The sequence below is a fragment of the Onychostoma macrolepis genome, chromosome 01 (genome assembly GCF_012432095.1).
Source record: "Onychostoma macrolepis isolate SWU-2019 chromosome 01, ASM1243209v1, whole genome shotgun sequence".
Taxonomy (NCBI): domain Eukaryota; kingdom Metazoa; phylum Chordata; class Actinopteri; order Cypriniformes; family Cyprinidae; genus Onychostoma; species Onychostoma macrolepis.
The window spans coordinates 11043474-11069040 of record NC_081155.1 but is presented as its reverse complement, the minus strand read 5'-3'; the positions used below and the strand labels follow the sequence as shown (position 1 = coordinate 11069040).

The 25567-nt window shown below is 39.9% G+C and overlaps 2 protein-coding genes and 1 long non-coding RNA gene across 11 annotated transcripts in view; 1 reads left to right on the top strand and 2 right to left on the bottom strand.

Moving 5' to 3' along the window:
- The first annotated feature begins 1348 nt into the window (after positions 1–1348).
- LOC131541062 (NACHT, LRR and PYD domains-containing protein 12-like) overlaps positions 1349–25567 on the top strand; it is a 61410-nt gene continuing 37191 nt past the window's right edge. For 5 of the 9 annotated variants that reach the window (XM_058776609.1, XM_058776599.1, XM_058776569.1 and 2 more), the window contains exons 1-6: positions 1355–1661; positions 2937–4499; positions 14458–14571; positions 16328–18073; positions 21048–21221; positions 24353–24523. In XM_058776609.1, coding sequence (XP_058632592.1) covers positions 14543–14571; positions 16328–18073; positions 21048–21221; positions 24353–24523 — 2120 coding nt within the window. In that variant the 5' untranslated portion in view covers positions 1355–1661; positions 2937–4499; positions 14458–14542. Of the gene's footprint in view, positions 4500–11217; positions 11306–11373; positions 12289–14457; positions 14572–16327; positions 18074–21047; positions 21222–24352; positions 24524–25567 lie in introns of those variants that run through there. The other 4 variants (XM_058776576.1, XM_058776557.1, XM_058776592.1 and 1 more) reach the window with 4 other exon arrangements.
- On the bottom strand, positions 4499–8347 carry LOC131541234 (uncharacterized). Its single transcript, XM_058776854.1, has 2 exons — positions 5226–8347; positions 4499–4986 (listed from the first exon to the last, which is right to left on the bottom strand). The coding sequence occupies exon 1, from the start codon at positions 6700–6702 to the stop codon at positions 5770–5772; it is 933 nt and encodes a 310-aa protein (XP_058632837.1). The 5' UTR covers positions 6703–8347; the 3' UTR covers positions 4499–4986; positions 5226–5769.
- On the bottom strand, positions 12268–13408 carry LOC131541412 (uncharacterized). The gene is made up of 3 exons (XR_009271495.1): positions 13158–13408; positions 12970–13046; positions 12268–12730 (listed from the first exon to the last, which is right to left on the bottom strand). It is a non-coding gene; the product is annotated as an uncharacterized LOC131541412 (long non-coding RNA).

Here is a 25567-nt window from a genome sequence, read left to right as displayed (position 1 = left end):
ATGAGTATTTATTTTTTTGTATTTTTTGCTAGAAAAAGAGCAGGTGAAAAACCAAGCAAGTGTTTCAGAGCAATGAAAAACAATGAAAAGAGTGACAATATTTAAACAATTAATTTAAATATTATATGATACAGGCAAAATAAGTTGTTGGTAAAAAGAAAGGGACTAAAGGAAAGAAAGCAGTACCATGGAGGACAGACAAACGCAGCGATGCTATCTGAAGGTCAGAAGGTGTTTCTTTTTTGATCTGATCAATTATAAGAGCACAAGCAGTTGTAATGAAAGTTATACGAGCATGTGAAAGAGATTCCTGGAGAAAATTCTGTGTATAATATTGGAGGAAAATAGAAGTTGGTGACATACAAATACAAAAATATAACAGCAATATTAATAAGTGAAGAAAAGCCAATAACAATGGATACTGAAAAAGCAGAGGTGTTGGCACAAACCTTTGTTAAAGTGTTTTTACAGTGATTTCAATATTTCTGATGAAATGAGAAGATGCAGAGAAATTTTAATAAAAGAGGAGTTGCGTTCTGCAATTGTGGTGTGGTGCTAAACACGCTATACTGCATAAGAACGAGAGAATACAAATATACATGGATCAAAATTATAGTCAGGAAATTTAAACAATTGCAGATGGATCAAAAGACCCTGATTCAGGACATACAGCAGCTTCAGTGTGCATTCCTCATTTTAAAGCTAGAATTGCTAAAAGGACAAGTAACCGTTTATCAGTTTACTCAGAGATGACTCTGATGACTCTTCACTGGATGGAGGAAATTCAGCCACTGAGAAGAGTCACTTGCTCAGATCATACTCTGTTTTAACAGGTTTATTAGTGGTAAGTCTACATCTAGACAAGACATCTTATATATTCTACAAAGCATGTTCAGAATTCACCAACATAGATTAAGTATATCATTCTTGTTGCTACCGGCACATGTTGGGATAGAGAGAAATGAGGATGCTGATCAAATGGCCAAGAAAACAAATAAATAAATAAAATACACCAACTTAGATATAAACATAACACTAAGTGAAGCAGAAATGAAAGGAATAATTAGAGGGGCAGGAAGGACAACACAATAATATCTAGTCTTTGTATTGGCTCTTAATCATTCATTATTTATTATCGACAAACATGAATCAGGTAATTGCAATAAATGTGCTTTACCAGAGACAGTGAAACGTGTTATTAAACTGTGTAGCATATGAACAAGAACAAATTCAATAACAGAAGAATTAAGTTTTTTGAAAATGTAACACTTTAGACAGTAGGAGAAACTCAGCACAGTATAAAGTCACTAAATTGCCCCCCTCCCTCTGATTTTAGTACCGTCCGAATGCGCCATCAGTAAAGATTACGGTGATTTACCTTCTGTAAAAAGGTCCGGAAGGATTACCTCAGGTAATACTAATCCCGTGCGAATAGACCAGCTGTAAATATGTAGGTAAATATTCCGCAATTATCTATTTAAAAGTAGTTTTCCGCGTTTTTTCCACGCTTGAAATAGCATTCAGTTGACAGTTGCGTTCTAGGCGGTGGGACAAGTCTGCGGCAAACCTCGAATGTTTTCTGCATATGACAATACATACCATTCAGATCAAAAGAAGATCGAAAGCACTTGTTAGAGGCACGGGACTTCTGTTAGCTTTAGGTAAGTGTCTATTGCAAACAGAAACCAATCATAATTTAATTAATAAATCGATGGATGTAGCATGAACATGATGACAGGGAGGGACGGTGTTCTGTCAGATTTTGCTACCTCCCATTAAAACAGTAGGTAGTACAATTCGACAACGAAAATTACTACCTGTCAAATTTACCACAACCCTAAACCTACCCTTACAGTAATACAAATACAGTAATTATGTGTTATATTCGCTGTTGTGGCTAGAAGGGATACAGCTACCGGAAACCAACAATAAATAATTTTCTTCTACCTATTAGATGTGTTTTATTAATGTCTACACCAACCACAACCCTAAACCTACCCATACAGTAATGCAGATACATTAAATATTGTTGTGTAGCATGAGAAAAAAAGACGCAATATTGATTTGTGCATGCGCAGTAAGCCCTGGTAGGAAAATTTGACGGGTAGGATAAAATGTCAGGACAACGGCGGTGCGTAAATCGAGTTACTCCTCCCACTTCTGGTCATTTTACTGAGATTTCTTATCCCGTGCGAATTGGCCATTAATATTACAGACGTCCTGTGGTAAATTAACATTACTCCATCTACCCTTGTAGAACTAATCCAGTCCGAACAGGGCTTTAGAAAAGACAGACAGACGGTGATATGCTGATGTGACAATCTTTATAAAAACAGTAGTTCAAGTCTTCAGATGTTTATAGCTTCCGACATTTACAGGATTTTACAACATGATTGACATCGTTTCCTTTTCTAGATTTATCAGCACAATATAAACTGCCTGGACAGGAGGAATACTGACTGCATAATGTGGTGTGGTGTGATGATATTTGCTAGTTTAGGCTATTATTTTTAGTCTTTAAGACTTTCTCATGTAAAAGAGCTGGCAAACAGTATGATTTTGAAAGTCTTGGGTAATTGATATTGATTTTATCGAGGGTGTTTGAACCTACCACAGACTTATGCATTCTCATTTTTAAAATTAGTTTTTTTGGGTGAAGAATTAAGTTGGTAAAGATTTTCATTCACAAATTACACCATTCTGTGATTTCCTCAGAATGAATTATGGTAGAATAATTTTAGATAATTTAGCATAAATATTCAGTAAACGAACATTCAGTAATTAGTTAGTCAACCTGATGTTGTTCTAAAGCTGTATTACCATGTGGGGACAGTTGTGGCCAAATGTGGGGGTCCCCCTGGGGCCCTAAGCGACCGCTTACCTACTTATTGGTTAAGTCCACCCTGATTCTAATGTTCCTTCATGTTTTATTTCAGTTCAGTCTAGAAGCAAAGGCCAAATTCATCTGAACCCAGCTGTGTGTGCATGAAGAGTGACCGGTCAATGGATCATCCACGTGACTTCAGTGGACAGAGTGGTCTTATGTTTAGTTAAAAACTGTATTAAACATGGATTGATTCTTCGTAAAGTCTGTGATAAAATTAAAAGTGATTATTTTAATGTGGATGCAGTGAAATGGCCCACAATCCCAAATCCTGAAAATTTTCAGAGAATGACTTACAGTGAATCCTTCATTTAGCATAAATATTAAGTTAATGAACAGTCAGTCATTATCACAGTAGCCACGTTTACATGTACACTTTTTTATAATTCCGATTAAAATCATTCTGGTTGAAAGATTCGGTGGACTGTTAACATGAGACGTTATCTGATCCGAACGACAACAAACAGCCTACAAATCACCAGAGGAAAAAACGCCTGTGTTTTTTTTGCGTTAATATTTGTAATAGCTGCTTGCGCTTGCTCAGAATAAACAAACTAATATTTGAATCCCTTGCATTCATTAGAGCGCTCATTGATTTCTCGTTTGCAGTTTCTAATAACTAAGTTGCACAGATATATCTATCAGATAAAATAATAAACGCAATATATCTTGTTCTCAGCCAGTTGATCATCATATCGCCACAATTTCTTAATGTTAAAGCATTGAGGGATAAAGTAACAGTACGACCCTCTGTAATGCAGCTCTGAAATGAAGTGCATTGTGATACTAAAAAGTTTTACTGTAACAGAACAAATAAACGATTTCTTACCAAGAGTTGCTGAAATCAAAGGAGCGTTGCTTTATGAACACGGAGAGTGATCGCAACAAGCTCTATCACAAATAACATTTCCAGGCATGTTTTCGTGCATTATTCATGGCGTGAGCACTCATAAATTCAAGCAGATTGGAAGTTATGAATCTGTAATAAATAAATACAAATGACAAAGGCTAATTTTGGTCAAGTTGTTTATTTTCATTGAGCTATACTGTCACCATTGTGTTGTTTCTAAACTGAAAAGCTGAAAATTGTGCTTCGTTTCAGATCCGTTCTCCACTCCGGTCATGAGAGCAGATATAGCAGTTCATTACACAGCAAGCGTTCTCCATTCTAATGTGTTTTTAACCATATAATTTACATTTGAACTTCTACCTCCACTATTTCTCAGTCTCTACTGTAGTGTCGGTGTCCCCAAATTACAGAATGCCGCAAAGTAATCGGTTTAACACGTTTACATGGCAGGATTTTAATTTTGTTCGGTTTATAGAAAGGTTTATTCCACCCCTCTCAAACCGATTACAATTTCATTCGGTTTGGGCATTTTTATTCTGATTGAGATGTTTATATGGAGCATTTTCATTCGGATTGGACTTTTAAACCAATTACAATGCTTCATGTAAATGCACATAGTGTCTAAATCTAACTTTCTTTCTTTCATGTTTTGTTTCAGTTCAGTCCACAAGCAAAGACAAGGGTTATCTGAACCCAGCTGTGTGTCCATGAAGAGTGACCAGTCACTAGATCCTCCACTTAACTTTAGTGGACAGAGTGGTTTAGGTAAAGACTGTATTAAACATGGATTGATTCTTCATAAAGCCTGTGATAAAATTAAAAGTGATTTATTTTTTTGTGGATGCAGTGAAATGCCCCACAATCCAAAATCTTGAAATCTTCAGGCACAAATGTCCTGATTTCCAGAGAATGACTACAAGGGATAATGTACTTACTCCAGGAGTAAACCAAATATCATCAGACATCTATAACGAAAAGGGTTCTTTATTTGTGACCACGTATACAAAGACTGTGGCATTAATGACAGAGATTTCCACTTATAAGCAAGATCCAGAAATGAAACATATACTGAGAAAAAACAATAAAAGAAACCCGATTGTCCAACAAGGAGTTTGCTGCGTTTTTCTTTCCCCCTTTTATACAGTCTCCCTTTACAATTCATACGACAGTATATAAATGTAAACGAAATACACAAGTACAAGTTTTCTTGTTAATACCCTGATAAACAACGGTAGTGGCTTATGATGCTTTTCTGAATAGAGAACAAAACACAAGAACAATTTGAGATATACATAAGCCAAGCACAATTTTGATAAATCAATGTTAAATTTTTAACGTTCTTCTTAACATCACTGTCAATGTTTTAATGTACACAGATTATTGGAATACCCAGATTAACACTGGGCTCACAAGGAAACAGTACACTGCTCATTAACATTTCACTGAGTGAAAATAAACATTTGGTTAAATACAGAAATAAACGCCACTCACGGTTGAACGATGAACTGCACTAAGAGATCCACTGAGCCGTTGCTCACGCGTGTCCACACGTGCACTCGCTCTCCCCTCTGATATTATGTCGTTAAAAGAGAAAGAGGTACTTTAAACTTTCTTCTCAATATCATAACGATAATATACAATGATCAACCAGTACATGAACAGAATAAATAAACACTCACGCTCAATCTCCGTCACTGTGAAGTACACGGTCCCACCACACAAACATTCCCCGCACTCAGAGAAACGTGAAAATCCAACCAATCACCAGCCAATCCAACAGCTGAACGGCGACGCTCTGAAACTGCAATGGGGAATTCCCCTTTTTTCCTATGAGTAAACCGTAACATTTCCCAACTCGCGTGTGCTCAACACAGATCAGCAAGGCCACTCGGAAAACCCGCCTTCTCCTCCCGCTACCACACTGCACAAAGCATACCCAAGCGTCCCAAGCGGCAGGGAGGTGTTATCACACACCCTTTTTTGCCCTGGTCACACTCTCCCCTGCCATAAGTCAACGTCCTCGTGGACTTCCCTTTTAACCGTCCACAGTACTTTTCAGTTTTTCAGACGTATACAGTACCATGCCGGCCAAAACTTGAGACAAAATGTCTGGGGTGAAGGAAACTGCATTACAAACTGACTTGGGCAGGCTATACGGGTTACTGTGTTTACCCGCTGTCTGCCTTTGGGACCAACGCGGCACCGGGACTGGTATTCTTGGCTCAACTGGGGCAGTCAACTTACTCCTCGGGGCAGGGACTGGACAGTTCCTGACTGCATCTGGAACCAAGTCCGTAGGTATCACCTCCACGTCATCCCCTCCTTCGTCTACACTCCTCTCCACTGCCGTTCTCGATTCATCAGCACTCTCTTGTTCTTTAACCCCAGGTGCATTCAAAACATCTACCGGTGTACTGGGACATTCTACCCATTCATCTCCTGAAGGTATGGATTGCCCCTCCGCCATATGCCATGTCTCCTCCACCACTACACACTCACCATCCGGAGACACTGATATTTTTCCATCCGATGGACTGACAACTTCTTTCGAATAGCGTACTTTGCTATGCGGTGCTGCCACTGGGGTTGGTTGTGGACAAGGTTGAAGATGCGACCAATGGGCTCTTCTTTGCACACCACCTCCGTCTGGCCCCACCACATATGTAGTTCCTAGAACATCCTTCACTACGTAGACCTGTGGCGCCCATGCATCTTGAATCTTATTTCTCCCTGCCGGACAGTGCCTCAAGTACACTTGCTGTCCAATAGAGATCTCCAGGCAATAAACCTCACTCTCATGCTTGGCAGTCCATTCCGCAGCTTTTTTCCCCGCATATTCTCTCGCTCTAGCATGAGCATCCTGGTGACGCTCCCTGTGGACAGACAACCAGTTGGTTTCCATGCCCTCCTCAGTCTCTCGTCCCAACAACGCATCAACCGGAAGGTGCGGTTGTGTACCAAACAACATGTAATATGGGGAGTATCCTGTGGAGGAGTGAGGCGTCACGTTATAAGCATACACCAATTCCAGTAAGTGTTCAGGCCATCTGTTCTTCTTGTCAGGGGGCAGCGAGCGCAGCAGGTCATGTAGAGTGCGGTTAAATCGTTCACAGTGGGGATTTCCCTTGCGGATGATATGGGGTGGTCCTCAACTTCAGCACCCCATACAACCCGCACAGCTCCGCAATGACTGCACTCTCAAAGTTTCTCCCCTGGTCGGAGTGCAGTCTCTGTGGCACTCCATACTTGAGAAACTACTCTTTCAGGAGCAGCTTAGCGGTGGTATCTGCCTTCTGATCACGTGTGGGGAACGCCTGACAAAACTTAGTGAAGACATCCGTCACCACCAGGACGTTTTCTCAGCCGTCAGAGGCAGGCTCCAGAGTGGTAAAATCAACAGCTACCACTTCCAGTGGTTGGGAAGCCAAAAAAGGGGTCCAGGATGCCTGAATCTTAGGCTGCGGCAGCTTAGCAAGCACACAGCAATGACAATTCTTCACCCAGGTGTCTACAGCCTCATTGCATCCCTGCCCAATAGCATCTTGGCTTGAGCAAGCTCAGGGTTCTCTCAATTCTCTGGTGTCCCATTTGATCATGGACACTCCGTAGCACCAGCTCAACCAAGAAAGTGGGAAGTAACAGCTGTTGACACTCGCCTAGGAATACATCATCTACCACACGATACAATAATCCTTCCTCTTCCTTGATCTTACCCCACTGTTTAAGCAATGACCGCACTTGCCGGGGGAGTCCCCTTCTCTCGCGGGCTGAGGGCTTCCTTCTGGTATGCCAAAACTGCTTCAGTAGTTTCAGGAAAGGATCTGCATCTTGAAGACGACAGAGCTCCTCCTTAGTATATCCAGGTAAGGTCGGAGTGTTTTCAAGGGCAGAGTCTGGGCTTTCCTCTCTGTAAGCTCCCCTAGCGCTGGTCCCAACACGGTGAGATCTGGGTCTATGGCTGTTCCCCCATGCAGCTCACTACAAATGGCCACACAGCCATCATACTAGGTATCTTCGACCACTACCTCCACCTCATCCAGCCCCGGCCTCTGGGAGAGAGCATCAGCCACTGTATTACAACGACCTAGTCGGTAGCAGATCTCGAACTCAAATACAGCTAGTTGTGCCACCCATCACTGCTCCACTGCTCCCAGCTTCGCAGTGTTAAGGTGACAGAGCGGATTGTTGTCGGTTAGAACGGTGAACCGAGACCCCAGCAGATAAACCCTTCTCTACTACAGCCCACTTTAAGGCCAGGAGTTCCAGTTTCATGCTGCTGTAGTTGCGATCGTTACGTTCAGCGCCTCTCAGCCTCCTACTTGCATAGGCAATTACTTTCTTCCTCCCATCCTGAAGCTGGTAAAGGACAGCACCCAGGCCCAAATTACTGGCATCTGTCTCTAACACGTACGGAAGGGAGAAGTCTGCATATCCCAGCACTGGAGCGCAGGTCAGCTCCTTCTTAAGATGCTCAAATGCCTGCTGGCATTCAGATGTCAAAGAGTCTTGAAACAACTTGTCACATTGGGACCCACTGCCCTTTTTAGTGCACAAATTCGTCGTGCAACCTTGGAGAAGCCCGCGATAAATCGGCGGTAATAACTGCAAAACCCCAAAAAGGATCACAGTTGCTTCACTGTGCTCGGCACTGGCCACTGCACTACTGCACTAAGCCTGTCGGGGTCAGGGCCTACCCCTTGGGCTGAAACTTGGTGTCCCAGAAACCTCACCTCCGCTTGGAGAAAGTGGCATTTTTCCACTTTGATCTTCAATCCTGCTTCTCTTAGGCGGCAGAGCACTGTTTCAAGTCTAGATAGGTGAGCCTCGAACGTACTCGAATAGACCAAAAGATCATCCAAGTAAACAAGCACCATCTGGAACACTAAATCACCCATTACGGCCTGCATGAGTCTCTGAAACATTGCCGGTGCTTTACAGAGACCGAACGGCATCCGCACATATTCATACAGTCCGAATGGCGTGACAAAGGCAGTTTTATACTGATCGTTCTTGTGCATCGCTACTTGGTGATAGCCACTCGCCAGATCTATGGTTGAAAACACCTGGGCATTACACAGCGCATCTAGACTCTCGTCTATCCTCGGCAGCGGAAATGCATCCTGCTGGGTCTTCGAGTTCAGTTTCCGGTAATCTACGCACAGCCGCAGACTCCCGTCAGTCTTCCTGACTAGGACCACCGGGGACGCATATGGGCTTGAGCTCTCCTTAATAATCCCCTTCTTCAACAATCCGGTAATATGCTCCCTTACCTCCTCAAACTGGTTGGGAGGTATACGTCTGTACGCTTGAGTAACAGGCACGTCATCGGTCACGGGGATCTCGTGTCTCACCCGATCAGTGTACCCAAGATCCTCATCACGCACTGCGAACACGTCCGCATACTCCCTCAACAATGCTTGCAATTCCACCTGCTAAACCGGAGTCCCACCTATTTGTACCCTGTCCAAGGGACACTGCCAGTCACCTTTGGTCTCCGTCATCGACCTCACGCTGACAGTGACTTCCTTGTGATCTCTGGAAATCTGTCGAAATGCTACGTCATAGGCCCACTTTCCACCTGATGACCTCGGGACAAAACCCCAAGCCTGGCTTTTGGGGGAAGCCACACATCTTCCAGTGCCAGATTCAGAACCCGTTCAGGGAACACCCGTTTTTCAGCCGACACCACCGTGGGCACAAGAATCAGACCCCCTGGTAATGCCATTGCCCCAGGTTCAAGCATGATCACACTCTTAGTCATCGGTAGCTTCTTACATGCTCGCGCCTGGACCGTGGCTACTGAGGCCGCAGGCACACGTGTTCTATATCTTCCCGCTATTCGAACTGTCGAGTTTGCTCCGGTCAGTGCCTCCCCATTCACCATACTAAAGAGTCCAGTGCTCCTGCTAGGGCACTATCAAACTCGGCCAAGATCAGCTGTTTGCAGCGCTGAGCAATGTTCATGCCGAGAATGCCTGGAGGTGAATGATCAGGTTCTCCATCCTTCTGATCCCGGACTATCAAGAATCCGCAGCCAGGTATCGTTACACCCATCACCTGAATATCCAACTCGACATATCCCAAATATGGGAGGGGCAGTTTATTAGCAGCTGTAATCCGCAACCACTTTGAGGTGCTGTGCATATCCATATCCTCCCCATGTAAGTGTTCTCTAAAAAAGCTTTCCACCAATGTGCTCACATTGCTGCCCGTGTCTAAAAGACACTTGACACTTTTTCCCCCTATGCTGATCTCAACCTCAGGGCATTGCCCACTGCCCGTTCCAAGAACCGCTCCTTAGTCAGTGGGCTGCTGCTTGAGCCATGGACACCCCCTCTCATTTCTCGGCTCTGCGCAATGGAGGGACCCTGTTTCTTAGTGCCATTGTTTCTGCTGCAGCCAACCCCTGACCTTCCGGATTGTGCTGTGCTGTGTTGTGCACTGACCAGGGTTCCCACACCTTGGTTAACTTCAAATTCAAGGACCTTTCAAGGACGTTCCAGGTCCAATACCCTCAAATTCAAGGACTTAATGTGGGGACACATTTCAAGTGAGAGCAAAGGTTACATCGCGTCACCTTGTAAGATACTTTGTTACAGCTTTCATGTGTCAAACACAACTATGCAAAAAGCTTTTTTTATTTTTTTTGCATATATTTTAGGCCAAATATTCTATTTGTCGTATTTCTGTTTTGCATAAAACTGAATAATACTTTGTACATACTATACTGTATTCTAAAATGATTTGATATTAACTTTTGCATGGATTTTATTGAAAAGAGCTTAGGCTCATGTAACCAGAAGTTTTAAGATATATGAATGGCTTTTCATTATCTTAACAAGCAAAGCAATTCAACAATACATCCTTTGGATCTCTGGCAAGCCATTCTTTGTAATCTTCTTTGGTGAGCCAAATATCTTGAAACTTGCATTTTCCAGGAATCACGTTTCAGCCTATTTTTGCAGTGTTTCACGGTGTGTCTGTGAAACGTTGAGGTACCATTTTAGTAGTTTCGTGTGCATGTGAACGTCATGGCAACGAACAACACAAAGTACCTCACGTGGGAAACACTTAACGTAACGTATAAATGTGCAACGTAAATCAAGCAAGCTAGTATGCATAGGCCACAAAGTGTTGGTGAAATAGCACATTAGCGGACTGGAGGGAATAATATGGAATTTTCAAGGACCTGTATCTATGTTTGTTTATTTTCAAAAACCTTCCAGGGCCTTGAAAATTTTTGATCAGATTCACAAACTTTCAAGGATTTCAAGGACCTGTGGGAACCCTGACTGACGGGCTATATGTCCCACACCCTCACACCTCAAGCAGATAGGCTGACCATCCCGAGTGTATCTGGGACTAACCCGAGCCCTTTGGGACCTTTCAGAGCCTACACTGGTTCTTTGGGTTGTAAGGTTACGGACTGCATTAGTTAACTCACTGATCACTTTTCCCTGTTGTGCAACGGCTTTCACAACATCTTGCAAAACAGCATTCAAGTCACCTGAAGGGGATGATGCACCCTCCCTTGTGGATCCTACACCCTCCTCACCACCCAAACCCAGCAGGTAACGACTTCTAGCGACACTCGTCCCACGTGGGCGCTCTTCCGCACACCACAAGAGAGCCTCTTCCCTCACTTCGAACAGCGTCACGCGAGGCCAGTCCCTCACGAGCTTATGCAGTTCTCGCCGGAGTATGGAGTCCCTGATCCCTTCCACAAACTGATTCCTTAATGCTAGCTGTGCATCAGGCACTGCATTTGGCGACCTGTCTGAGAGCTGCATTTAACATTGTCGCCAAGGTATGCGAATACTCCCTAAGATCCTCCCCCACTAACTGTCTTCGGGCATAGAACGCATGTAACAGCTGAGGGGTAGTCCGCTTCTCCCGGAATGTGTCCCTCAAGTACGCAAACAGCTCCCGAGGCCGTGCATCCTCCTCCCCCACACACAATTTAACCTCAACCAGAGCCGATCCCCTCAAGTGTGACAAAATAAAATCTACTTGATCCTCTTCACTTAGTCCCCTTACCCGTATAACTCGTTTGAATTCCTCGATAAACTCATCAACGGTCTGGCAATCCTTACTAGCATCACCACAATAAGGAACAATTTGCTTTTCTCTGGGAATATAGACATAAGACCTGGTATTAACAGTGCTCAGCCCAGTGTGTGTCGACATCACCTGATCGTGTCTCTTCCCCTGCTCCTGTATTTGTGACCGTAGTTGTAAGAATGCGTTACCTCCCTCACCATCGTCAGCCCTAGATGCGGCGCCAGCCTCTGGGCGATCCTCCTCCCAGGTGGCTCCCTCCTTAGAACCATCCGCCTCCATGATCCTATGCCTCAGTTATAAAGGGTCTCAGTCTCTGTAAAGTTCACACACAAACAAATTCTGATGCGGCTCCCTTGTTCCAACAGGTCCTGGCACCTTGGCTCCTGGTTGTCCTGCAGTCCTTCTTTGTGCCACACACAGCTCTCTCTGTAGCCTCCGGAACGTGACCCTCCTTCGCCACTACCGTTGCTTATACTTCCACTTAGCTAACAGGGTATTACATTTTTCTCTTCGTTTGTTTAAAAGAAAACAAATTGTACTCCCCACCAAAGGAAACCTACTGAGCCAATTAACCCCACTTCTGGTACCAAAAAGATGTGACCGGGATAATGTACTTACTCCAGGAGTAAATCAAATAACATCAGACATCTATAACGAAAAGGGTTCTTTATTTGTGACCACGTATACAAAGACTGTGGCATTAATGACAGAGATTTCCACTTATAGGCAAGATCCAGAAATGAAACATATACTGAGAAAAAACAATTAAAGAAACCCGATTGTCCAACAAGGAGTTTGCTGCGTTTTTCTTTCCCCCTTTTATACAGTCTCCCTTTACAATTCATACGACAGTATATAAATGTAAACGAAATACACAAGTACAAGTTTTCTTGTTAATACCCTGATAAACAACGGTAGTGGTTTATGATGCTTTTCTGAATAGAGAACAAAACACAAGAACAATTTGAGATATACATAAGCCAAGCACAATTTTGGTAAATCAATGTTACATTTTTAACGTTCTTCTTAACATCACTGTCAATGTTTTAATGTACACAGATTATTGGAATACCCAGATTAACACTGGGCTCACAAGGAAACAGTACACTGCTCATTAACATTTCACTGAGTGAAAATAAACATTTGGTTAAATACAGAAATAAACGCCACTCACGGTTGAACGATGAACTGCACTAAGAGATCCACTGAGCCGTTGCTCACGCGTGTCCACACGTGCACTCGCTCTCCCCTCTGATATTATGTCGTTAAAAGAGAAAGAGGTACTTTAAACTTTCTTCTCAATATCATAACGATAATATACGAAGATCAACCAGTACATGAACAGAATAAATAAACACTCACGCTCAATCTCCGTCACTGTGAAGTACACGGTCCCACCACACAAACATTCCCCGCACTCAGAGAAACGTGAAAATCCAACCAATCACCAGCCAATCCAACAGCTGAACAGCGACGCTCTGAAACTGCAATGGGGAATTCCCCTTTTTTCCTATGAGTAAACCGTAACATTTCCCAACTCGCGTGTGCTCAACACAGATCAGCAAGGCCACTCTCGGGAAAACCCCGCCTTCTCCTCCCGCTACCACACTGCACAAAGCATACCCAAGCGTCCCAAGCGGCAGGGAGGTGTTATCACACACCCTTTTTTGCCCTGGTCACACATAAATATTGAGCTAATTAACAATCAGTCATTATCACAGTCATTTATAGTGTTCCTTCAGTGCAGAAGCACGGACCAAAGTCATCTGAACCCAGCTGTGTGTCCATGAAGAGCAACCAGTCACTAGATCCTCCACTTAACTTTAGTGGACACACTGATTCTAAGTTTAGGTAAACACTGTATTAAACATTTATTGATTCTTCGTAAAGCCTGTGATCAAATTAAAAGTGAAATGACACAAGACTCCAGTGTGTACGTACAGATGTGTGCATAATGATTGCGTAAGAACAGTTTCACGCAAAGTGTGGGATCTGCCAACTTGTACTTATACGTAGGAGTGTGTGTAAATATAAGCACAACTCTCATCATGCTTATGCAGAGAATGTAGTGGTGGTGATTCTACAAAAAGAAAGTGCCGGTGCGTGTTTCTCAGTGTCCTTTAATTGCAAATACTTAATTAATAATTTAATACAGTTCAAGCTAGACATTTGCATAATTGGTGTGAAAAGCTATAAAAGACAGCAGGGAAGTCATTTGAAATGTAGCTATAGTGTCATGGCTGATCTCGCTTTGCTGGAAGATTCGGCAAACCATGCACTGTGCAGAGAATGTGTTTTCAAAGACTGAAAGACTTTTTTTTTTGTACTTGCACACATTCTAAATTTCATTTGTAGGACAAAATATAGAACCTTTTCTATGCACTGTTGATAAATGAGGGACCAGGAATGTAAAATCAGGGGCAAATGCAGATGTAACCATTAGTGTGCACTTATTAAGGGAATGAGTTATACAGTACCGCATCATCCCTGACACATATTTCCATTTTCCAAAGAAAAACAAATCCTGAAATTTACAGACACAAATGTCCTGATTTCCAGAGAATGACTTGTGGTGAATCCTTTATTTAGCATAAATATTAAGTTAATTAACAGTCAGTCATTATCACAGTCATTTATAATGTTCCTTCATGGTTTGTTTCAGTTCAGTTCAGAAGCACAGACCAGAGTCATCTGAACCCAGCTGTGTGTCCGTGAAGAGTGACCAGTCACTAGATCTTCTACTTACCATGGATGGACACACTGATCCTAAGTTTAGGTAAGCACTGTAATACATATTTTTGATTATACATGTTTATATTACATTTATGGATTTAACAAAAATGTTTGTGTTGTCAGTATCCTGTCACGCATGTTCATTCTTTCTTTTTTTTAGTTTTGTGTTGGTTTTGATTCTGTGAGTGTTTTGCTGGTGTGTGTTTGGAGCATAGTGGTCAGGATCCGGTCCTTTCTGTCTGGTCTTGTTTTTCTGGTGTTGGATCCTGCCACTTGTGCTTCATGTCATCTTTGCGTTTGGTTGAGCACATAGTGTCTGTGTGTATCATGTGTGTATCATGTGCTCTTCTGTTTGTTCTCAGTCTAGTGTCTTGAGCCCTCATTCTCCCTGTCAGTTCATTTGCTCCACCTGTTTTCTGTTTGAGCTACAGGAATTAGGGATTTTATATAAAATTATATAAAATCATGTGAAAAGTATAAAATATATACTAACAAATATAATACAGCTGCAGTTATTGCAAACACTATTTCACTCTCCTACAGATTTAAAAATCTTTCACAATCCATCACTCCTCAGCACACTAGATCCCACACTGAGTGGTTTTACTGAGCTTTACTGTCTGAAAATGCTCTTATTTGCAAAAAACAAAAAATATTCTTATACTGTAAAAACTTCTTATCTCCTCTACTATCCTGTAGGCCATTCTGCTCTTGAGATCTACACATAAACAAAAAACTGCAAATTATATTCTAATAAAATAAATGCCAAGTTATCATAAAACTCTACATGGTGCAGGTCATTAATGCAAATTAATGATATTAACAGCGTTAAACTACTTAGCACACGCTGATTGGTTCCTCTGAAACCCTCCACCTTCCCCAGCTCCACCTGTATAGATCTGCTACTGGTTATTATACTTGTGTTTGCTACAGTATGCCTTATACACTTACAGCACCACATTGGCATATGTATTGCCAGTAGCAAGGTTCTGTACTTGCTTTGCAGCAGCAATATTCTACAACAACAATAACCAACAGCAGCAGCAATTCAACAGCAGCAGCGTAGCAGATCTATTCCACCAACACCGAATACATTAACATTGTCAAATCCATTACGAGAGTTGTCATGATAGAAATACATTTGAAATGCAGCCAAAAAAGTTACTGCATATGAATTATTTATATTGATGTCCAATTTAGGACAGATGATTAATCAGAATTTCCTCACAATCTAAAAATTAACAATGGTGTAACTCCTTGATGTCACAACATGTTTTTTATTAGCAAGAGTCTCCTAGAATAGAAGGAATGGATGGATATTCTGAAGTGGCTTTGGATTGGAGAAAAAAAATCACATACAGTGACATGAAAGGTTTAATGTACTTGAAGTGTGCACCAAGCGATAGGAAAATAAAAGTGATTGGGACACGGTATTGGCAGATACTCAGTATTCATTGGCTCAGATCATATTAGGGGCATAAAAACTGATCCGGACAGCCGTAACTGGAATACATTTAATCACTGCATTTCACACACTGATCTTTCTTTGTTTCTCTAATTTCGTAATTTCTCTAATGTTGTGTTAAACCTTTGAATAATAAAGACATGTTGATATTATGACGGATTGTAATATAATATCACATCCTTATAGCACATCACCATATTGAACTGTCTTGATTAAATTAAACGAAGATCTCTCAACAAACTGTTTGTTATACTACAATAATAATACATGATGTGTGCATATATTATGAACTATGAATATACAAATTCTAATAATTTGTTATTTATTCTTACAGCCATCAACATGCTGAAGCCCTCAAGACATTCAGATCAAATCTGAGGAAGAAGTTTGAGTGTCTGTGTGAGGGAACAGCGACGCAGGGAAACCCAACACTGCTGAATGAGATCTACACAGAGCTCTACATCACAGAGAGTGAGAGTGGAGAGATCAATAATGAACATGAGGTCAAATGCAATGACATCTTCAGACCTTTACCTGGACAAGACGAACCCATCAGAACTGTGCTGACAAAGGGAGTCGCTGGCATTGGAAAAACAGTCTCTGTGCAGAAGTTCATCCTGGACTGGGCTGAAGAGAAAGAGAATCAGGACGTCCAGCTCATATTTCCACTTCCTTTCAGAGAAATCAACTTGATGAAGGACAAAACACTCAGTCTTTCAGATCTAATGCATATTTTCTTTCCTGAAACCAAAGAAATGAAGCCATTCAGTGGTGAATATAAAGTTGTCTTTGTTTTTGACGGTCTGGACGAGTGTCGTCTGTCTCTGGATTTTCAGAGCAATGTGAGGTTGTGTGATGTAAGTGAATCAGCCTCAGTGGACGTGCTGCTGACAAACCTGATTGCTGGGAATCTGCTTCCCTCTGTTCTCATCTGGATCACCTCCAGACCAGCAGCAGCTGACCTCATCCCCTCTGAGTGTGTCCATCGAGTGACGGAGGTACGAGGCTTCAATGAGCCACAGAAGGAGGAATACTTCAGGAAGACAATCAGTAATCAGAGTCTGGCCAACAGGATCATCTCACACCTGAAGTCCTCAAGGAGCCTCTTCATCATGTGCCACATCCCAGTCTTCTGCTGGATCTCAGCCACTGTTCTGGAGAAGATGATGAGTCAAGCAGAGAGTGGAGAGATTCCCAAGACTCTCACTGAAATGTACACACACTTCCTGATCATTCAGACCAGCATCAAACATGAGAAGGACTATGAGAAGAATGTGAAGGATGAAGACATGATAGTGAAACTGGGGAAACTGGCTTTCCAGCAGCTTGTGAAAGGAAATCTGATTTTCTATGAGGAAGATCTGAGAGAGTGTGGCATTGATGAGACTGAAGCATCAGTTTACTCAGGATTGTGCACTCAGATCTTCAGAGAGGAGTTGGGTTTGTATCATGGAAGAGTCTTCTGCTTTGTTCAGCTGAGCATTCAGGAGCTTTTCGCAGCTCTTTATGTGCTGCTTTCATTCCTGCTGGACAAGAGAGATGTGCTCAATGAAAACCTCAGCTCAAAACATTCACACAAGTTCACATGTCACACAATATCTGACCTGCATCAGAGAGCCGTGGACAAGGCTTTACAGAGTAAGAATGGACATCTGGACCTTTTCCTCCGATTTCTTCTGGGTCTCTCGCTGGAGTCCAATCAGACGCTCCTTAAAGGTCTTCTGATGCATGTTGTAAACATCTCATACAGTGAAGAGAAAACGATTGAGTACATTAAAACAAGAATAAGAATGAATCCCTCACCAGAGAAATCAATCAATCTGTTCCACTGTTTAAATGAACTGGGTGATCAGTCTCTCGTCAATGAAGTCCAGAAGTATCTCAGATCTGGAGGTCTGTCAGGCGCTAGATTGTCCTCATCACAGTGGTCAGCTATTGTCTTTGTTTTGTTGACCTCAGAGCAGTTGGATAAATTTAATTTGAGGAAATACATAAACAGAGAGCAAAACCAAAACCTCATGACACCTGATGAAGTTCTTCTGAAGCTCTTGCCTGTCGTTGAAGCCTCCAGATCAGCTTGGTAAGCAGCACTGAGTTTAATCTTCAGATGTGTGTTGTAGTGCAGTGTTTTTCTTTTATCTGTTGTCAATAGTAGTATTAATTTTCACAGATTATACACTTAGACACTTAGGTGTCTCTTCCTTTCCACACTAACAGTGAACATGAGATTAAGATGCAAATTTCAAGTATTGGGTTTTGAATGTCTGTCACTTTTGTTTTCTGTGAATGTCTGTGAAACCTCATCTATTGCTCTTCAGTGAGAATATCTCTAATCTACTAATATAGTGAATTTTGCCTGTGTGTAAGTCTGTACAGTTATGTTTGTGAATTTTATGGTTGTTGTTTTGTGCTGTTAAACTTTATTTAAACTGAGAGAGTGAAGTGTGTGTTGTTCTGCAGGTTAAGCATGTGTGGCATTACAGATGAAGGTTGTGCTGCTCTGAGTTCAGCTCTGAGGCCACGTACACACTGCAGTTAAATTCGGTTGACAGTTAACCTTTTACTCCTTAATCACATTCTGTACACACATAATTCACTAAAACACGGGAGTGACAACCACATTCGACAACCGCATTAACTCCTGAAAAATACAGGTAGTGACAACCGCATTTACAGAAATACTACGCAGTGTGTACAGAACTGAACTGAACAACTAGTTGTTATTGACGTATTTGAACGTGTGTCGGTGTCTTTGTCTGTGTGTGAGATGCAAGAAAATAACTGTGAAAAAGTCTTAACTTAGCTAGCTTTTTTTCTAATTGAAATTCTTATCATTAATATTTATGAATGACTGGCATACTACTTTACATTATAATCTGTCTTTCCTGGTGTATATGGCAAATATAGGTACAGGTACAGATACAGGTAGCTCAAATAGTAAACCATTTTGAAGAATTTTTACACATCTCTTTTACATCGATGGACAGTTTAATTTAACTAAAGTTAAAGGTCATATGACACAATGCTCTGCTCTGGTCCAGAAGACTTGGAATGTAGTGCAGAATGTGTTTGTAGCTTTTATTAATCAGTATTTTACAATGATTTCTGAAGGATCATGTGAAACTATAGGCTGGAGTAATGACTGATAAAAATTCAGCTTTGCATCACAGGAATAAATTACATTTTACAATATCTTTAATAGAAAACCAGAATTTTATGTGTAATATTTCATAATATTATTGTTTTTATTGTATTTTTGATCAAATAAATTCAGCCTTCTTTCAAAAAATAAGTAATTAAAGTTAAAGTAATTAAAGTAAGTCTCATTTCAAATTTTTGACTGCTAGTGTGTATATAAAATAATGTGAACTAATTATATTTTTATTATAATATATATATCACTTTCCTAATCATAGCATTGAAAGGTCTTCAGATTTACAATGTTATAGAGTAAGTTTGACAATGATATTTTACCGATTTTTAAAATATTTTTTTAGACATGTAAACCACGGAAGAAATACTGGATAGAAATATACAAACATTCACTCTTATCTCATGTCTGGTGAAACTGCTACGTTAATGTACATCATGATGAATAACATAAATTTAATTAAAATCTGAGAAATTTGAAAAGGTCAGTACTAGTTTGCATCCCTGAAAATTTAACTTAACTTAACTTTTTTTTTTTTATCATAAACATTAGGCAAATATTGCTGAATTGTGTTGTCATGTTTATCTGCTCACATCTTACTTCAGCTCAAGTGCCGCACAGCTCAGCTTCATTGAACAGAAAATCTTGATTTGATTGACTATTTAAAACTTTTTGACATTGACAAGCTGCTCCACTGAGCAAGAGCTCGCTGAATTAATTACAATTTCTGACTCAAATGGGCCGCACTCGCCATTTGTAGCCTAAATCCCAGATTGAGGGATATAGGCTACGTATACTTACTATAATTCATTCTTTATATATATATATATATATATGCAGCACCCCCCGAGAAAACTGTGCTCCAGATGGCCAGTCCACCACTGCCCCGAACTTCTCACAGATTTAAGAGATGTTTTCAGCATTGACCCTCAGGCTGTATTCGGTCATTTTGACCCGGAGAGAATTTTCTTTCTCCCGAAAATGTTACTTAATATTATCGCATTGGACTAAGATTTACTGACTTCGTTCACACAGGGCATAACTACATCCACCGCAAAAGTTTTTAATTTTCGTTAAACATTTTTTATGTTATTCAGTCTTGTTACATTTTTTATGTTATTGTAATGTGGCTGACGAGACGTGAGACGTGCGGATCCATGTGTAAGCTTTTATTTAAAGGCATGGTCATAAATACAGGCAGGGTTGAAACAATGGCAAACAGGTATGGCAGGGACAAGACAAAGAGTAAATCCTAGGGCAAGCGTGAGTCGACGATAGGCAAACAGTATCCAATGGGGCAAGGCAGAGAGAAAATCCAGGTACACAAGCTAGAATCCAAGGGAGGTGCAAATAGTGTCCAAATGGCAAGGCAAGTGTTAATCCAAGGAACACAGGCTAGAATCAAACACGGGAAAAAAGGCAAGACTAATACAACTAAGTGGGCTCCGTAGAGTAGCTATCGCTAAGAGAGGGATAAGTGCATACAATACTCGGCAGTGAGGGAGAGAAAGTCCATGGCTTAAGTAGAGTGTGTGATTAGTGAGAGCTGTGTGATCAGTGCCTTCAGCTGTGTGTGCAATCAGTGCAATGGATGATGGGGAATTGAGTCCAGTGTGATGTGTGCTGTGAGAGTCAATGTGGTGAGTGAGTGACCTCTGGTGGTGAGTGAACGGAAGTTCATAGACCGGATTCTTGACAGATATTCAGTCTTGTTCCCAGTCAAAAATGACTGGCGTTCAAAAAAATTGCTTATAAATCTCTTGTTATGCAATATTATCACATAATGTTGGTATCGATCTTTAAAATTTAATTTTAGCATTTAGATTTAGCATTTAATGTCATAGTCTGTGTTTGTGTAATTTTTTTCTGCTGAACTGAGAGTGACGAGTGTGTTGTTCTGCAGGTTGAGGGAGTGTGGCGTCACAGATGAAGGTTGTGCTGCTCTGAGTTCAGCTCTGAGATCAAACTCCTCACATCTGAGAGAACTGGATCTGATTGGGAATAAACTAGGAGCTGCAGGTCTGACGCTGATCTCTGATGGACTGAAGGATCCTCGCTGTAAACTGGAGAAACTGTGGTAAGATCATACATTAATCTCAACATGAAAATGTAAATATGATCATTTCTGAATGCAGTGTCCTCAAATGTTGGCACCCTTGGTAAATATGAGCAGAGCAGGCTGTGGGAAAATGTTTTTATTGTTCGTTATCTTCATATTGTTTATTTGTCTGTCATTCAAAATTTTCACAAAATATTCAGTCATCAATTATTTTATTTACATTTTTCATATTACATCTTAAATATATTATAAGCACAACCAGAATAATATGCAAACAAGACACACTAACCAGAACATCTACACCAGTCAGTGATTGTTTGATCCTTGACCGTCATGAACTGCAAAGCCAATCCAACTGAAAAACAAAAACAAATTATTCTCATGTCAATAATTTTAGCACACATTTAGGAAAAAAATTATTTATTTCACCTGTTGTTCTCTAATTTTACTTCAGTTTAAAATGATATTTTTGTGAATATTTGTAATGAAAGACCAAGAGGATAAACGGTCTGTTTTGCTCATTTACAGTGAATTTACTGATGAAGGTTTTCCTCCACATCATATCATCAGCAACACTTCATCCACTTATTGCTTTCGATATTAATAATGGTGAAGTGTTTGCTGAAAGAAAAGAATAATTGCACCACAGAGAAGCTGTGTATTATTTCCAGCTACAACTAAACAAACTCAACAGATGGAGTCTAGCGTCATGAGTGTGTGTAAGACTGAGCAAGGCTTCGCTTCTCCTGGCCATGAGTCAGAAATTAACAGGGCTTTTGATTCTTTTTTAGCTCAATAATATTAATTTTCAATAATACTATGCCTAAGATATTTTTCTAAGACTCTTAATTTGTGTTCATGATGCCAACTTAGCAATGTTGTTTGGCAACTTTTTAGACAACATTTAGATCCTTTTTTTGGAGCTTGGCACCTAGCAACTAATTTGGCTGTTTTTCGAACTTATTTGGCAACTTTTGAACAGTGACTCAAACAATAAAAAGGTGCGTGTGTTTCCTCTGAATTACATGAAAAGAGTTCAGCATTGAACAGCTATCTATCAGTTTGGAGAGAGCTGGAGAGATGTGTTTAGCGGTTCACACGTCTGAATGAAGCTGCTCGCTGCAATCGTTCAATAATGATTGTTCATTTATAATACACATCGTTATTAGCTTGTACCTGTAATTGTTGATCAGTTAGGAAGCATATTAACTAACTAGCAATACACTGCTTAAAACTTGTTTAGATTGTGTAGTTTTACCAGTTAATAAGACAATAAAATGTCCTTGTTCAAATATATGTAACTGATCATTAATTCATTGTTGTATTTAAAAAGATTCCCAAAAAGTAATGAGCTTGAAGAAAGTCTGCACGCTCTCAAACATCAAAGAGTCACAAGTGAGATGAAAGCATATTGAGCAATTTACTGAATAAAAACAAGGTAAACGTTTCGGTCACATGTTGACCATTTTCAATGTTTTCTGTGTCGTGCTGCTGTTGAAAGAATCCATTTTAATTTCATTTTCACAAGCTGAACAAATCTTGCATGGGTAGAAGTCAGTAGAATGATCCAAAGTCACATATTTGTTCCTCTTAATGAAGGTATTGACCAGATGATCTCTTATGTTGTGTTCCCTATAATATGAAAAAGTCTCCAGTGTCATCGGCTCTCAGAACATGCCAGTGTTTATTGATGATGGACTTAATTGCCTGACTATGAACAGCGAAGTTAGTACAACACATATAAGGAGCATAAACTCAGTGATATGAGATGTTCAGGTATTCTGAGATTGACCAGTTCAAGAAGATGGTGATTCTTACAAAAGACTGTTACAATGTGAAGCTATAAGTGGATTTATTATATGGACTGTTTGTATCCGAAGGGATCAAATGAAGAACTTCAAATATCTTGTTTTTTATTAATTGTACTTTGTTGTTAACTCCAACAGACAACCATTGTTCTCCAATTTGATGTAGATTATCTATTGCTTTAAATGTACACACATTGTGGTCATTTATTTATTTATTTATTATTATTTTATTTTATTTTTTTCATACTTTGACATTGTGTTATTTAATATGTTAATTTTTTATTTTATATATATATATAATATAATATAACTTTTTTGGGAGGGATCAGTGTGTTTTCTGATTGATCATGTGATCTCTTAAATCATCATGTGATTTCTCAAATTAAGATGGCTCCTAGCTCTATTGTCAGCTTGACAGTGAAAATGGTCAACATGTGACCGAAACGTTTGCCTTGTCTTTATTCAGTAAGTTGCTCAATATGCTTTCATCTCGCTTGTGACTCTTTGGTGTTTGAGAGTCTGCGGACTTCCTTCAAGCTCTTCACTTTCTGGGAATATTTTCTGGTCTGCGCACCTCAGTTGGATTATTTTGAAGACGCGGTGAGTCTCCGGCTGCTTTTCTGTATTTAAGAAGAAAAATATCTGATCATAAAATAAATGTTTATATTTCTTTCACAAATAATATGTATTATGTTTATAATATTTTTACAAACAAATTTAAATAAATTAACATATTTCAAATAATTTTGGTGAGATGTTTAATCACATATTTTTTCATTAAATGCTTATAAAACAAGAGATGGCCAGTCAGTTTGAGTTATTTTAATGTTGTATTCTACACAATGACACAGTTTTGCGCCGTGGTTATGTAATGTCACATCACAACATCGTTTAGCAAATTTTAGCAGTATATCGACCTGCCTTTAGCAACTTTCTTAGAAAATAAAATGGCAACACTGCTTGCAGCCTATAGACTGAAAACGTAACACAAATTTTTCACAAATTCACATTTTTATAGTTTACACAGAGATAATAACTGTATTGTTTCCAAAGAATTTGCATTTCAAACCCGTTTACAAAAGTTTGTTTTCAGGCCCCCAACACGTCTTTGTCATGTAAATAAACAACCAAAACACATAAAAAGTTTTCTGTTTTTAGTTGAAAATGGTGTTGTGTAAACGTCCCCTTAGACATGAGACAAAATAAGAATAATACCTCCTGAGATCGAAAACACGCAGATTTAGCATTTAATCATCATAGCCATAATCATAATTTGTTTCATATCATAATCATAAGCTGTTTTTCTGCTGAACTGAGAGTGAAGAGTGTGTTGTTCTGCAGGTTGTATGATTGTGGCGTCACAGATGAAGGTTGTGCTGCTCTGAGTTCAGCTCTGAGATCAAACTCACATCTGAGAGAACTGAGTCTGAATAGGAATAAACTAGGAGATGCAGGTCTGATGCTGATCTCTGATGGACTGAAGGATCCTCGCTGTAAACTGGAGAAACTGTGGTAAGATCATACATTAATCTCAACATGAAAATGTAAATATGATCATTTCTGAATGCAGTGTCTTCAAATTTTGGCACCCTTGGTAAATATGAGCAAAACAGGCTGTGGGAAGATGTTTTTATTGGTTGTTATCTTCATATTGTTTATTTGTCTGTCATTCAAAATTTTCACAGTATATTCAGTCATCAATCATTTTATTTACATTTACATATTACTTAAATATATTATAAGCACAACAAGAATAATATGCAAACAAGACACACTAACCAGAACATCTACACCAGTCAGTGATCTTGTTTGATCCTTGACCATCAGGAAATGCAAAGCCAATCCAACTGAAAAACAAAAACAAATTATTCTCATGTCAATAATTTTAGCACACATTTAGGAAAAAAATTATTAATTTCACCTGTTGTTCTCTAATTTTACGTCAGTTTAAAATGATATTTTTGTGATTATTTGTAATGAAAGACCAAGAGGATAAACGGTCTGTTTTGCTCATTTACAGTGAATTTACTGATGAACGTTTTCCTCCACATCATATCATCAGCAACACTTCCATCCACTTATTGCTTTCGATATTAATAATGGTGAAGTGTTTGCTGAAAGAAAAGAATAATTGCACCACAGAGAAGCTGTGTATTATTTCCAGCTACAACTAAACAAACTCAACAGATGCAGTCCAGCGTCATGAGTGTGTGTAAGACTGAGCAAGGCTTCGCTTCTCCTGGCCATGAGTCAGAAATTAACAGGGCTTTTGACAAAAATGCACAATTAAACTAAATCTATTAATGCTGTTGCTAATAAATTAAAGTGAAAATGAAATGAATGTTGCTCTCTCTTGATTCTTTGTAGCTCAATAATATTAATTTTCAATAATATTAAGATATTTTTCTAACACTCTTAATTTGTGTTCATGTTGCCAACTTAGCAATGTTGTTGTTAGATTTGGCAACTTTTTAGGCGACATTTAGAACCTTTTTTTGGAGCTTGGAACCTAGCAACAAATTTAGCTGTTTTTCAAATTTATTTAGCAACTTTAGC

Coding starts and splice junctions, on each gene's coding strand:
- LOC131541234 (XM_058776854.1), bottom strand. CDS start 6,702: ATGTTGTTTGGTACACAACCGCACCTTCCGGTTGATGCGTTGTTGGGA.